Source organism: Sander lucioperca, chromosome 4 (assembly GCF_008315115.2).
Source record: "Sander lucioperca isolate FBNREF2018 chromosome 4, SLUC_FBN_1.2, whole genome shotgun sequence".
NCBI lineage: Eukaryota > Metazoa > Chordata > Actinopteri > Perciformes > Percidae > Sander > Sander lucioperca.
The window spans coordinates 30732381-30749064 of record NC_050176.1 but is presented as its reverse complement, the minus strand read 5'-3'; the positions used below and the strand labels follow the sequence as shown (position 1 = coordinate 30749064).

At 37.7% G+C, this 16684-nt stretch overlaps 1 protein-coding gene across 1 annotated transcript; it reads left to right on the top strand.

The window, feature by feature from the left end:
- Positions 1-6914: 6914 nt before the first annotated feature.
- On the top strand, positions 6915-16455 carry gucy1a1 (guanylate cyclase 1 soluble subunit alpha 1). Its single transcript, XM_031276899.2, has 8 exons — positions 6915-7154; positions 7421-7488; positions 8154-8248; positions 8358-9070; positions 10758-11243; positions 12854-12997; positions 14649-14803; positions 15117-16455. The coding sequence occupies exons 1-8, from the start codon at positions 6915-6917 to the stop codon at positions 15259-15261; spliced, it is 2046 nt and encodes a 681-aa protein (XP_031132759.2). The 3' UTR covers positions 15262-16455.
- Positions 16456-16684: the final 229 nt, after the last annotated feature.

Sequence of the window (16684 nt, the reverse complement as noted above, 5' to 3'; positions counted from 1 at the left end):
GACACAGGGTTAGAGATGCTGTATGTAGCTGTTACGCATGAAGAAGTGGAATCTTACTTATCATCTTACTATTATCGCTTGCAGCAAACATAACCACTAAAACTCTTTGAACTCAACAGAAAAATAAAATCATCATCAAAGGCTGCACTCAGATACCAGTACACAGTTAACTGCTTTTTGCCAAACAAAGGATACTTTCTTGAGCATATGAATTGTGGGTAAACTGCATGAATATCTGTAGATGAAAGGACCTGCTGAATCTGATTCACATTACAGCTCCGGCACACTTAATGTGTTCAAACTTATTAACTATTCTTATTCATTATTACAAAGTCAAATAAAGCACATGCCCGGAAGTGGAGTCGAAAGTGAGGTCAGTTTTAGGTCAGTCATGTTTTGTTTTAACTTTGCTTCTGGATAAAATCATCAAGGTTTTGTTAGGAGTACTGGGAGCTGAAATGGTCCATCTCATACAAGCAGTCAAAAACAATTGTCTAAATGTAGCAGATTGTCAGTAAAATTTGACAAATTTAACAGGCCCCCACTTATGCTACCACTTATGAGCAAACAGATGTAATGACTGCATTGTATAGTTTCTTTTTGGAAAGTAGGCCTAACATTTGTGGAAATAACCGTTATTTTGAAAATGTAGAAAAGAAAACACAAGATTAGTTTGGATAGAAGTATCTATTAAAGGGCTGTATGTGCCTGAATGTTGCAATCTGCCTGACAAAAGTTTCTTCTTGTTAAACTGAGTGCAGCTCTAGTATATACATTGTAACTGTCTGAAGTCATGGCTGTTGAGTTCCTGTGGACTTATTGTGCTGGGCTGTGATGAGATTAGCTATCTCTCGCTACATATCATAAACAAAGTAGGATCTTTGAACGAGCGTGTGCAGGGACTAAATATATGGCAGGCACTATGGAAACTCGAGTTACAAATGCACATTCATCTTATGGACTTAAGCAGAGTTTACATTTTGATTTGTTCAGTTATGTAATATCCGAGGAGGAAAGACAAAATTGTTATATTGCTTTTAGTCTCATGCCAGCTCATGACCTCAACATTGGTAATAGTTGTTCTGAGCAGTGAAACATTTGGGATCATGCTGTGCTCACTAGCTACATACACTGATAAAACAAGCTTCTGCTGGTCTTTCAAAGCTATAAGAAGAATCTAGTTCATGCCAATCTAATTTTTTGTCTATATCAGGCAATGTAAGCAAATATACCTGCACAATGGAAACCTTGTCTATGATGTGTTGGTGCTCTTTATGTTCTTGTATCAGTGGAAAGATCACATATTCCTCCATGGGATGAGGTTATGGTACCCTAAAACTTTTCAAAGGCCATCAGATAATGTCTAAACTGTACCATCAGCAAAACTTTTCACTGAAAGTTGCCAATTTGGAGACATATGGCTATCATTCAGTGCTACTTATACTTATAAAAAACTATTATTAATAATGCAAGGAAGGCGATTAAAAGGAAGCCACATATGAGACAGGACATGGAAAAAGAGAGAGAAACAACAACAAAGAACAAAAGAAAACATATTGGGGGAAGAGAGAGAGCAACAGAGAACAAAAAAGTGGGCATTAACAACAATAACAATGGTACTTGTACGTCTATAGCATGTCTACTGTTGGTGTTTAATTTATTACTTTTAAAAAAAAATCTTCTCCACAAACAGGACAGAACCGGGCATCCGCTGGAAATATCTTGATGTAACTAACACATCTATTGCCTCTGAATAGCAAATGACTTTAGCCTTATATCATTGGTCTCCTAGTGAGGCATAAGCGCTGGAGGGTGGTCCTCGATCATCCCCCATCGCTCACAGGTTTACCCCAGGACATCTGAGAGGCAAATGTGAAAAAATGAGAGAAGACATTATGCCCGATTCCACTGGTGGCATTACACTAAGCACATTAACTCAAGTACTGAATTAAGTAGCCTACATTTTGAGCTACTTTTACTTTACTTGAGTATGTTTTCACTTCATGCTACTTTAATACATTTTAGAGGGAAATATTGTTCTTTTTACTCCACTACATTCGTTGGACAGCTTTAGTTACTAGTTCCTTTGAAGATTAAGATTTTTACTCACAATATAATCACTTTATAAAACATGCATTCTTACAGATTAAACTTCCCAACAATAGTAGCTTCAGTAATGACTCAGTCAATCAACACTGAGAAGTGAAATTATGCTGAATAATAAGTGCTTTTACCTTTCAATACTTATACATTTTGCTGATAATACTTCTGTTTACACCTCTCCCTGTTTCCTTGTAGCCCTGGCTGAGAGCTGCCTCCTCCCTCCCCACATCTTGACATCTTCATCGGCACAGACAACCAAAAGCAACCTCTAACAGCGACAATTGAAGGAGTCTAGTAATCAACTCCAGCTCAATTCTGAGATCTGTAAGCAGATAAAGATGTTGTGTCTTCACACTTACAGTACTGTAGCACCACTTCTTTCTGTTGATGCAGATCCTCAGTTTTGTAGGAAAGGTGCTTAACAATTCATCGTCTTCTGCTTCAGCGCTCCACCTCTGAGAAAATACAACAAGAAGACACAGAGCAACCCAGAGCCAAGACTTTTCTGTCCAGAAACACAATCCCACCTTGGCACAGATCAGTAGGCCCATGTTGTAGATAGTCATGAGAAAGAGGTTTGTTCATGCCAGTGCAGCTGTCATCTCCTCCGGGTCCTGTTGAGAGGCGGCAGATGGGTCACTAAGACCTGATGATTGCCTGCAAGATCTGCTTCAAAATGTCACTGCAGCAAACTGCATTTGCATTTACCTTACCTAAGAAATCTGGAGTACTTCTGTCATATAGAATGAATTATTTTGACATGTGATGCAGTGATTTAATTTTTTTTTTTGTTAGGCGTACTGGGAGCTAAAATGGTTAATCTCATACAAGCAGTCAAAATCAATCATCTAAATGTAGCAGATTGTCAGTAAAATTTGAATGAACACATTTTACAGGCCCAGTACACATGGCTGATTTGTAGTGTTGACCTCATTTATTTAGTCTTTATCATCTTGTACTTTTAAGCGATTGTGTGAAAGTCCTCTTCCTTGAAAAATAAAAGCATGTGAGATGTTTAACAACCTTTATCAGCTCAGTTGGTTTTTAAAAGCAGGCATGTTTGACAGGACCCTCACATTTAGATACAGCTGGTTTAACGTAGCCCTGACAGTACTGTACGTTCTTAAAGTGACAGCACAGTCTCAATGAACATCCCCCTAAATCCATTCTCTTAAATTTAATAAGGTTTAAGGAGATTCTTCTCAGAACAGTACATACAAGAGTTATACAAAGAATTTTCAATAGACTATGGAATTTTAAAGGCTAAAGAAGTCCAACAAATCAAACCAAGAGTCAGCAATAAGGTTCAACCAGGGGCCAGTTTTTTTCAGCAATGTTCAGTACAGATGTTGTGGAGATGCATGCCAGTATGGTTTCAATTTCTTTATTTATTGTGATTCATTTAAGAATAATTTGATTTAGAAAACTTTTTTAGGATTGTGTCTGAAGGTCATTTTCTCCATGGGCTAACAGAGTTACAGCGGTTTATGATAATACTTATTTCGAAACTCATATATGGGAATATACTGTATAATAACAGGTTATCTACACATGATAAACAGTTGGATTAATTAGTTATGGCTAAATTAAAATACTGTTGTTTCCCTGGGAAAAAAAATATGTAATCGCTACATCATTTCTGACCTATTTGTTCAAGTAAAACAGCTAAGCCATGGGGTCAAAACTGTGTTTGAATTCAAGGAGAACTTATAAATAAAGTGGATTAATTCATTTTTTTATATATTGTTATTTATCTGGTAGTTCAAACTGACTAATGCAGAACTTAATGTAGCACAGAAGCCACAGAAGAATGCGTTCATGCCTCTCTTCATGTAGGGGTATTCATTATTATTAGATATTATAAACTAATGTTTACATATTTGTGAGTTACATGAGCCTTTTACACAGTTTTATATGACAGAAAAAAAAAAAAAAAAACGAGACGGAAAGATTTGGCTATTTGCCTACCACTGACCTAAAACCTCATCATTTAACGTAATGCACCATAACAGTGTCACTGATAAAATAACTTGCACATTTCAAAATGGGCAGTTTTTCAGTTTACAGTGAAAACCACAGTTTAATGAATTGCATTAAGTGTGGCCACTCTGGGCCTAATGGAAGGATTCCCCCTTTAATCTCTGACCTGTAACCTTTTTCTTGTAGTAGGAACATCCTGGGCCTTGTTGCTGAAAGATTGCCAATGTAAGCTGCATGCTCATCCAGAGTTATCCTGTGAGAAATGAGAAAACGTCCAAATGATAAAGCTGTTCATTATTTAAACTGAAATGGATTTATTATGTTAGACTATGAACGTTCTCTTTTCAGACCAAACAAGGCCATCAAGCAGTGTGGTAGCCTCATCATGGCCAATAAAATCTATTTTTGTTTAATCTATTACATTTAATAAATGATCACCCAACATGTATAATCATCACTGAACCATTTCCTGAACAGTCAAACAGAACAAACAGAATAAAATAAATGGAATTCACTTCAAGTTACAGTTAAACTCACACAGTGTAGTGTTTTCTGTGTCATATAAGAAATCACCAGACCTGTTAGTGTGGAAAATGTGCTAAAACTGTAGTTATTCTATTTCATTTCTTTATAAGCATGAAGCACATTAATCAATGTTTCTGTAAATGTGTCACTGTTTGTGTGCTGAATGTGCCTGAAGTTTTTTGGCAGGATGTTTTAGTTTCACACTTTCTTCTTTCTTGTCAAAACCTGGTGCCTACATTACCAACAATGCAACTCGACAACAAGCCTCCAAACCATATGACGATATAGGTCGCTTATTCCTCTAAAACGACCCATAGGAGCGTTTCATAAGTTAGCGCCCCTAGTGGTGGAAGGATATGTTACAACCTAAACCACAGAACATAGGTCAGCGTTTTAAACACATCATTACCGTTGTGAAACAATCTCAGATTGGAGGTTTAGGCACCAAAACTACTAGTTTTAAAAAAGATCTTGGTTTGGGTTCAAATCAGTACATCAGTTACCTTACTTCACTTCTGGTTACGCACGTGACGCAGAACGTGACATTGTTCAGTTTGTTCGGTTTGTTCCTTAAAGTTAAAAAACACACACCATTTACTTTTATTTTCAAACAGGACACAAACCCCGGTCTCTTGGGTGAAAGTCCTGTGTTTGTTTGACCCATCTGTCACCGGAATAAGGGGGAAATTGGCGCTTATACTTACTTCCTGCTTTGCTTACGCCGTAACCACTACGCCGTCACTTTAAAAGTAAATATGAGTCGTAATTGCTGCTGGAACAAACGACTTATGTGGCCGTTTTTCAGGAGAGGACAGTCTCCAACTCAATCGACAGGTTGGTCGGAGATTCGAATGTGTTATAGTGCGTTCCATTTACCGCAGAACTTAGACTTAGACTATATGTTACTACAGCTTTCACTACTGTTGATGCAGTGAGCAGCCATGTTGGATTTTGAGCTCGGTGAAAGTTTTCACGTTAAAACAATAAATTATCACGTTACAACATGATCATTTAAAAGGTTGTAAGATGTAACGTTTCACGTTATAACGTGATAATTTATCTTGTTAGAACATGAAACTCCTGTTTCAATAAAGACACAGTGTGCAGACAGATAAATTGCGAAATATACACGATTTGATTAAGTTCTACTTCATGCTATCTTTTTACTGTATAACGTAAAAAATATCTTGTTATTACAATAAACTTTTCACGTAATAACGTGATATTGATACCTTTTTTTTCAGACGTGGCAGCACTACCCTTTCATACCCCAAGAGCTACAAACAGATTTTAACCGGTAAAATCTGTGAAGTACCCCTTTAAGTCATTTTTAAAGGAAAATACCCTAAAATGAGCTGGTTCTTGATCTCAAATGTGAAGATTTGCTGCTTTCATTTGTCTTATAGTGAACTTAATGTGTTTGGGTGTAGAAGTGTTTGAACATGCAAGTCTATAATGTCTTCAGACGACTGCGAACTCTCATTGACAATGTATTCTTCAAATTTGATTGATTAGTTGATTAGTGAAATTGATTAGTTGCTAGTTGTTAGCTGCAGGCAGCCCTACAAAATAACAATAATATTTCCAGTGATGATTTTAATTCATTTTAATACAGCAGGGAAGTTAGGGATAGTGTGTGTGTGTGTGTGTGTGTGTGTGTGTGTGTGTGTGTGTGTGTGTGTGTGTGTGTGTGTGAGACAGGCAGAGATAAAACATAAAATATTAGTTGAATAATTGAATGAAATCAAATCAAATACAATTTTGAAACTATTAGTATTCCGTAGGAATATAGCTTGAAAAATTAATATCACCATAAAGACTACAAACACACTATAGGCTAAAGCACCACAGGCATGTGCACGTAGTCCTAAATGATCATAACAGAAATAGGATTATTCGTTAATGGGGGGACCAGTCTCGTATTATGGTACCCTAGTCTGTAGGCTGATCTTTATAGAAAAGTCTACTGCATGCAAGGAGTCGCTTGGAAATAATGTCTCATTGCTGATAGGTTGAGCTACACCAGCCCTACTTGCACATGGATTGGCCTACTGCTCTTTTTTCTCCAGTTTCTCATTGGCTTTTGGCAATGATAGTTCCCTGCAATCATTTGCCCGTGCAGTTTTCAATGAATATTGTATGCGGTCTCTAGCTTTGGAGCTGATCATTTGAATCAGCGGGTCGCGAGGAGGAAGGTATCCTGGATAAGCACACCAGATGATGGAATTTCTCCCAGAGACCGCAGCTGCTCGACCAGGACTGTCTCCTCCCGAAATTAGATAAGAAGAGATTATACAGCGGGGAAGATGTTCTGCGCGAAGCTGAAAGAGCTGAAGATACCAGGAGAGTGTCCTTTCTCCAGTAGCGCCCAAAATAATGAGCTCGGAGACTTTGAGGAGCGCTCAACTGGCGCCGCGGATTTATTGCCCATTTCTAAGGACGTGCACGGAAAAATAGGTGGGGATCTACCTCAACAGAAAACAGTCAGAGCCAAAGTTAACCTGCATACACTTGGGGAGAGCATCCGAAAATTGGCATGTCCAGAGGTGAGTTATATTATATTCATGAATATTCACATCATGCAACTACAGTATGTATCACATAGATTTATTTATGAAGAAAAAAACATCTTGACTGCAGTTGTGTTTGTCGCATGTCTGCCTTATCGCACAGACATCATGACTGTTTATTAAGATTATTGGTTTAATGGTAATGGTGTTTTTTTTTTTTTTTAAGTATTTGTGGGCGCTCCTTTAATTAAAGCTGCTGTTCAGTCTTGCCAGACGATGACCTTTAACATTTTGTCATACAGTTTGAAAGGCTGCACACTGCCCTCCAACGAATGATGAGACTATCAGATCAAACCAGGGACTCTGAAAGGTAACACGTGTGTGTTTTTATATACAGTTGCCAATAACAACTATACTCCTCCTAGACTGTTACAATTACTACTGCTGCTGTTGTAAATTATAGGTAGGCCTGTACCCACCACAGCTTGTATTCCTAATAACAATAATGATACTACAATTTTACAGAACCATTTGACTCTCTGTTTACCTCGAGATCCCTTACAAATGTATCTTGCTACTCTTGATACAAATGATGATGACAACAATAAGGTGTGATGCTGCTATACCTGGAGGTAGAGAGACATCCCTTACAAATCTGCTGAAAAACACATTACAGAAATTGGCAAACAGATAATGAAATTCTCAAAAAATGTCAAACATTCACAGGTTGCAGCTTCTCAAATGTGAGAATTTGCAGTTTTTTTCTGGTCATATATGATAGTAAATGGAATATCATTTTGGGCTGTTGGTCAGACAAACAAAACAAGACAGGAAGGCTTGAGGTTTGGGAAATTATAACTTTATAAATTCACTTTTTTTCTAGGCAAAACAACGAGTCGATTAATTGAGAACATGTTTGGCAGATTGACTAATAATGAAAAGAATAGATAGTTGCAACTGTTGTCTAATGTATTGAACAAAAACATGCTCCACTGAGTTGTTTAATGTGTCTGACTTTGATTTGTCATCTTGCAGTCCAATAGTTTGCTGTACAGACATCAGGCATCAGAGTTGCAGTGATGAACCGGAACATTTAGTGGAAATGATGAACATTTACTCAACCAAAACGGGTAATGCCAAACTTGAAGCTCAAATTATAAAATGTGTAATTTAAATTTTAAAATGCTGGGTATTGTTCGGCTTTACATCTTTACCTGTTTCCCTTCATTCGTCTAATAGCAATCCAGATGGAAGCTTTGAAAGTTGCTCTTGGCGAGGAGCTCTTCAACATGTGTTATGAGGAGGACGGACACATTTTGAGGGTGGTGGGGGGAGCTCTCCACGACTTCCTCAACAGCTTCAATGTTTTGTTGAAACAGAGTACGCCGCCTAACCCGGGCAGAGAGAATTGTGTAAACGAACCTTCGGTGCTGTGCTTAGACAAGGATGCGGGTCTGCTTACTGTCTATTTCTTCAACCCCCGCCCAACCACTGAGCTCTTCTTCCCTGGAGTCATCAAAGCTGCAGCCCGCCTGCTGTATCACACCACTGTGGATGTGTTGATTGACACCCCCAGTGCCAAAGACAGCATCTTGCAGTCCAGCCCGCAGCCCAGTCTTCTGTACACAGTTGCAGTTAAGGATGCTAAAAATCTGACCCCCAGTCCGCTGCGGGCTACCTCAGCTGGGACCCTTCCTACCTCTTTGTTCTCCACCATCTTCCCTTTCCATCTGATCCTGGACAAGGATCTGGGTCTGGTACAAATAGGACACGGGCTTAGGAAGAGACTGTTCAGGAAAGATGCACTGAGGCGGTCTGCTACCTTCCAAGAACACTTTTCTATTGTCTCTCCCCAGATCAAATGTACCTTTCAAGGGATTCTGACCATGCTGAACACACAGTTTATCATTCGGATCAAGCATGGAGTCTCCATCGCAGATAACACAGGGAAGGTATGTCGACATGTCTGGGAGAAACAACTTGAGAAGTGACGTCACTGACTAATGAGGTGGAAAAGGTCTTCCGGCCGTTGTCTTGATAGTAAGATAGAGAGAAAAAATCATGCTATTTATAAGCAGTCGGGCTTACTGTATTAGTGTTGTACTCGGGTGCACTTGGCCTGAGGTAAAGATCAAAATTTGACCCCCAACGGAGATCAGAAGCAAATGTCAAACCATTTTATCCATCAAAGGCACAGCCATGCTCGTGCTATTTATGTGATGGTGCACAGCAATTTGTCGCCATGACAATAACAAATAAATTATTTGTTAGTAAACATGGCAGTGGTATAACAGCATTCAGCCAGAGATGCCTCCACTTATTATAACACTAGTATTCAGTGGTAGATTTACTGCTAGTAGCTACAGTGCCCAATTTAAACAGGTAAAAATCAGTAGGTGTCTCAGTCTCTTTCATCCGGGGCTCATTATGTATTACTCAGCTGACAAGTCTACTACAGACAAACATGACTGACAGAAGTGGCACGTTCAACATTCATTATGTTAGAAATTTCAAAATATTCCTGAAGCTGAATTTGTACCTATAGCTATTGTTGTTTTAACAGTTAAGAAGGCTAAGTTTACAGGCACACTCGTGGCTCTGTGAGGCTTTGATAAGAAAACCAAGTGATAAAAGTTCAGGTCCCAAAATATTGTTTAATCTTTAGCTGTCGTGGTGAAGTAAATGTAATGACTATCACAAGGGAGGTGTCATAGTAATAATAATTTAAAAAGTTAGAAGGTAGGAAGTATGTGCCTCAAAATAGTGTCTTTGGTTTTAATGCTGAATCCTTAAATACTTCAAGCTATTGCATGAGATATTAGTAGGGTTCTCTTTGCTCACATACTAGTTATCATTAGTATTTCATAGTACAGTTAATGCTGATGGGAATGTCCTACATTTTGAATGTATTTATGGCGGTAGATAAAAGGTCAAGAGATCACTTAAGTCCGCAAAGACATATGTCTGCACCAAATTTCATGGCAATCCATCCAATAGTTGTCGAGACATTTACCTTTAAACCACAAATGTCAACCTCATGGTGGCCTATAGAAGAAAAGTCAGAGGATCACTAAAGTCAGTAGGTGAATAATGAATGCCTGTACTACATTTTATAGCAATAGTTGTTGAGATATTTTGACCTTGCCTAGTAAGAAATGTACTTGGGTTAGAAAGTATTTAAAAAAAAGCAAAAGTGTTCCACTGGAACATACGGTAAATAACCCTTTTGACATTGTTTACTCTTGTAGCTGACGGACTGCTGTATACAGCTGCCCTTTTATAAATACCAGGCAGAATCCAAATTTGGTTTTCTTTATGTCAAATGGTTAAATGTCTATTATGTCTTAAGGAGTATTTATGCATTGTATATTTACAAGTGCACACGTGCCACTGAGAGCAAAAAAACATTTGTCCTTGTTTGGCTGTGGGAAATGTGTACATATAATAAGAATAACTAGTACTAAATAATAGGAGACATTTGCTCCAGGATGTAGCCTACACAGTAATCCTAATCAGTCTTCTTTCAAAGAACAAAGTTATTGAGCTATGAGGACAGCTAGACCCAATATTTACATTCCAACTAAGTTTAGCAAATTCCACAAAAATGAACTTTTTTCATCATCTAATTTTTTCTTTCAGCTCATGGACCTTAAAGGTCAGATGATCTACGTTTCAGAGTCCAACGCCATCTTGTTCCTGGGCTCACCATGTGTGGACAAGCTGGAGGAGCTAACAGGCTGCGGCCTCTACCTGTCAGACATCCCTATTCATAACGCACTGCGTGACGTGGTGCTGGTTGGTGAACAGGCCAAAGCCCAGGACGGTTTGAAGAAGCGTCTGGGGAAGGCCAAGGCAGCCTTGGAGCACGCTCACCAGGCACTGGAGGAGGAGAAGAAGAAGACAGTGGACCTCCTCTTCTCCATCTTCCCCGGCACTGTGGCGCAGCAGCTGTGGCAGGGCCAAACAGTGCAGGCCAAGAAGTTTGACCAAGTAACAATGCTCTTCTCTGACATTGTGGGCTTCACGGCTGTTTGCTCACGCTGTACCCCGATGCAAGTGATAACCATGCTCAGTGAGTTGTACACCAGGTTTGACCATGAGTGTGGAGAGCTTGATATCTATAAGGTAGGTTAATGGAATATAAGAGTACTGTACTGCTGAGCATTATTTTGATTTGCACAAGCTGTTTACAAAGTTAACAATTTAGCCCTTTTTAATCTATTGCAACTGCTGAGTGTAGTATATAAAGTATGAGACATTTCAGAAGTAGCTGACATTAGACAGTTATATTTATACAGTATTGTTACAAAATGTAAAAATGTAATTTAAGTTTCATTATCAAAGGTCGAGAAACTAGCTCCATCAGCAGGGGAACAATCTTGGCATTATGTCCAACTTTGTTTTTTTATTGCAAAGTGTGAATGACATGGTACAATACTTAATCAGATTAAAAACATCCCACTATCGTTTTAAATACAATTTAAGAGAAAGTGACGATATTTTTACAACATTTTACAACATTGAAATTTAATTTACACCTTTGTAAATAGCATTTTTCTTCTAAATGCTTTTAGTTCTAACACATATATTTACAGTCCTGTAGCCAGAATATTTAAAGAAATAACATTTAAGATTTATTTATTAATCTAACGGTTCAATTATATTTTGTATAGTTTGGCCTCCCCAAATGTTGTTCTAATGCTGCAGTATAATTGTGGTGGAGAATAAAACATCTGTTTGATTTTTGGCAGTCACATCTTCTGATGTTCTGTTCTGTATTCTGATATTTAGCCTAAATTATTATCAGAATCAGCCTCAAAACCCCTCAAATTCACAGAAGCATACAACCTCTGTGTCCTCAACAGTAGCTATGGCTGTATGGCCTCTACATGTAGGCTATGTCCTGTAGTTCACTAAACACACACAAATCTGCTTTTAACTGTAGGTAAAAGGTGACTGTAGCTGCTGACAAAACTGAAAAAAAAACAACTACAGTAGCTCACAGATTTAAAAAAACGAATGCACTTTTTTGTCTTTTGACAATTGAATCATACGTAGTACATCATATGGTGTATGAAGATAAATTATTTGCCTTCACATTTAATTAAAAAAAAGAGACTATAGCTCAACCAACTACCATAGTGTCTCCCAAAGGCTGCTAATCTACAGGGAAGCTGGATAATGTAATCAAAGTGTCATGAAAGCATAACAGAGTGAGCAGCATGTTTGACAAATATCTCGTAAAACGCTAGGAAGTCCGAGGTTCCTTCAGGACCCTGTTTCCACTCCACATGTACTGTATGAGGCTAAAAATAGTTTCACTTTGTCTTTGTCACAAAGCTGTTGAGTGCTCTCCGGTTCCAGATTTATATGTACAAAGAAGAAGAAAAAACCGGTGTGGACTTTTTAATATGACCATGGATCAAGTAGGCTACTATTAGAGTTTAAGTTTTATTACTCCTCAGCTTTTTGCCCTTTGTCTTAGCTACAAGATGGAGCGAAAGGCAAATTCTAAAGACATTTTGATGAATATCCATTTCACATTTGCAATTTTGCTCAAGATATACTGTCTACATTGCAAAGTGGAATAAAGTTTAAACTTTCAGGTTAGATGATGAGAGCACTGTATAGATTCACTGATAAGGAAGGAGGGTGCACACACAGCTTTTGAAATCCTTTTCTCTGTCTCAGTTGTCAGGTTAAAAATCATAGTAATGATCATCTGCTGTATTCAGGTGGAGACCATTGGTGATGCGTACTGCGTAGCTGGTGGCTTACACAGAGAAAGCGAGACTCACGCTGTCCAAATTGCACTCATGGCCTTAAAGATGATGGAGCTTTCAGACGAAGTTATGACACCAACTGGAGAACCAATACAGGTAAGGGTCAAGTGTTGATTAGCATACTACACATTATTCAACTTGATGATGTAACTGTCAACCATGCAAGAGAGTTTTCATACAACCACTCTATTGAAGTTTTCATTTATAAAGAAAAATATCCCATTTGAAAAAATAATATTCCAACTTTAACAGAATATAGTTGCTGTCACTAAGGTGAACATTTTTTTCAAGTCCGTAGAGATTTTAGGACATCGACCAGTGAATAAATCAAGAAACTAACTGTCTACATTATGCTTTAGCTTGTTACTGTAATATAAAAATGCATTTTATGTAAAGCTACCATATCAAAGAACTAAAAGTAATAAATGGAAAGTATAAGATCTGTTGAATATACTGATGTAAGTAAACACAAAAATGGCAAATTACAGGGAAATGTTTACAAAATTATGTCAAAGACATTTAGTTTTCCATTTGATGCAAACGCGCAGCCATAAAAAAAAGTATGGTGTCTTGAGTTTAGATATTTAATTTCTAATAATGTAAGTATAACAGACAGTATATGTGGCACATCTTTGTTTGCCTACAAACATTCACATTTTAAGATATTTAACCTAAAAATATCATAATCAGCAACATGTAAAATCCTCATGTCATTAAACCCCTCAAATTACCAGAATAATTACAGAGGATTGGCCTCAGTGTCCTCAATGGTACCTAACTCTGCACCAAAATCTGCCTTTTCATTCATCTTTACTGTATGGTAACTAGCCGCTGACAACAATGGACATACAGTATCAAAAAAAGTTAATTAAAAAAGCATGCAACTACAGTAGCTGACAGATTCAAAAAGTTGCTTACATTCAGTAAATTTGTGTATCCTACAAAAAGTGCATTTCCTTCCTTCCGTCATAAGGCATTTATGGTCATATTCTTCATAACAGCGGCAAATTATGCACTTTACATTTACAACTTAACGTTACACTAGTTCATCAAGCACTCAGTGATCTTCTTTTAGCAACTTTCTCGCTAATCCCACAGTTGTTTACACGCTATTAGCTCTGTTAGCTACTTTAGTTTAGCAGTTAGCGATTTCTTCTCTCACAATCTGGCTCTCTGTTGATCTGCGCGTCAAATTTAGCTATTCCTCTGCCTCCTAATGTGATAATTGTACACGTTATAACTGTAATGTTAGTTTATTTGTCGTGTTGGAGGCAAACGTTCTGCACTAGGGAAACCCGATCATTAATGTTAGCTGCTGTATCTTAGACCCCATTAACACTAATCGGTGCGGGCTGACCTAATGTAGTTCCCGTCCCCTGGCAGTCGTCGGGAGGCCAGGAGGCTGGGTTACAGCCCGAAAGACAGCCCATCAGGTGTCAGATGCATGGAAAAGAGAAGGCAAACTGGTTTGTAATTATACGATCTGATCACCAATCGGCACAAGCCTACTCCATAGTGCTACTAGTTGTCAAAAACTTGACAGGGTACCTTTAAACTGGAGTAAATCATGTAGGGACTATTTTCATTTGCAGATGCCTGAAGGAAATACAGGGTTCTGTATCAGTGCCAGCACCACAACTACAATCATGTATGGTTAAAGAGTGGAGTGGAAGCCTTTGATGCACTGTAATAGTATTGTTGAACAAAAGACAAGCAGAAGCCTGAATCATGTTGAATGTTTCCTCAGATGCGTATAGGAGTCCACACTGGTTCAGTACTGGCTGGTGTAGTTGGGGTGAGAATGCCGCGCTACTGCCTTTTCGGTAACAATGTCACAATGGCCAACAAGTTTGAATCCTGCAGCCAACCTGGAAAAATCAACATCAGCCCTACAACTCACAGGTGAGGTAACACAGCTAATTCAAGTTGCAAATAACTCTTGTGTTTTCTATTAGATTTACAATGCAAACTCTTAACTTCGCTCTAAAACATTTTTATTTGACTGAAAGACACAAAGCGAAATAGATGTCAGACGTTAATGAGCCAATACTGTATAATATTATTTGTTGCCAGAAGTGGTTGTTACAGAGAAAAAAAACACAAAGGGCTCTAGCCAAGAAACTTCACTTTTAGAAGAGCACTGTGTTTCCTCTTGCGTCAAATAATTTGCCACATTGTTTTTAGATTCATGTTTTATTTGTGTTCTTTGTCCCAGATTGCTGAAGAATCGGCCAGAGTTTGTCTTTGTTCCCAGGAGGAGACTGGAGCTTCCGGCCAACTTCCCAGAAGACATCCCTGGTGTTTGTTACTTTTTGGAGGCGCCATTTAAAACTGACTCTGAAGTTAAATCAAGCTGCTGAAGAGCCCAAAAACATTAGATATGACGAAATATAAACGTATCCAGTGAACCCAGTGTGAATACCTTGTATATTTTGGGTTGGGTTGTTTAAATAATGATGATAGTGTCTATAGTCAAACTCTTGCAGCTGCTTAATTACAGACTTGTCAGTTTGCTGTCAAACATGAGTCTTGTCTCTGTACAATTATCCATTTGCACAGTTGTAGCCATGGATGTATTGGTTGTAGCGCAGAGAAATACTCACTTCCTTTATTTTTCTTCCAGAATGAGTCATCTCTGTAATATGATCTCATATGATATACAAATGGCTTTCTTTGACTGTTTTGTTAAATGTAACATTGAAGAGGCACAAAATACCTAAACTGCTTTTGGTTTGCTGTAAAGAATTTAATACATAATCTTGCATAATATGAAATACATTTTTGGATGTTGATCCTCAATGTAATGTTTGGTTCCTTTTATTAAGATTGTTTCTGTAAATATCTGACTGGTCCATTTACATCTGTTGAGACTACAGCTGCTAAAAGCACCTTGGCCTATTGGTACGGCAAAAGAATTCAAGATAAAAACTGAATTAGCTTTGTGTGTTTCAGTGGAGAATTTCACAACAAATAATTTGGAAAAGCTGAAGGAAATTATAAAGTTATTAAAAAATGTAGGAGACATCCCGCCTTATTAAACTGAGATTCAAGATACTTTATTGTCATTGTATGAACACAACACAATTTCGTTGGTGGCAATCAGTGCAGCAGCAGTGAATAAATAATAAAAAAATCAGCATATTCAGGTGCCTTAATAGAAATATACCGGCAGGATCACAGATGTTTCATGTTATCTTTACTTTCTTTTTTTATTTAGATATGTTTCACCATGAATTCACATGTCAATAACTTCTTCCAGAGGTGTGTGGTTCCAACTCCAGTATATATTTGTGATAACATTAAACTTAGACTTTAGACCATAGATATAACGCATTCTAAGATTGCATTATCCTAATATAAGTAATGTACGTAATGTTCCCCACTGTACTGTTTATACTGTATTTATTACATTGGGTTCATAGTACTCCTTTCCTATAGGCTACAGCGGGAAAACGACACATCAGGAATACAATGAATGTTCTATCCCTAATAACGATGTGCTTTCATCATTATTGTAATGTAATCAAAGTGCAATAAATATTGACATTAACATACTTACTGTAAGTGACTCCAAAGTGTATATAGTAGCTTTTTCTGTAACATAAAAGATTTGCAATGTTAAATGTTACTACTGACACAAACCTTTATAATATGATAAGATATGATATGCAATGGTGGAAAGTAACTAAGTACATTTACTCAAGTTACATACTTGTACTGACAGCTGTAGTTACTACTTAATTTGGAGATTAGGATTTTACATAAAAGAAACCTATGATCAGA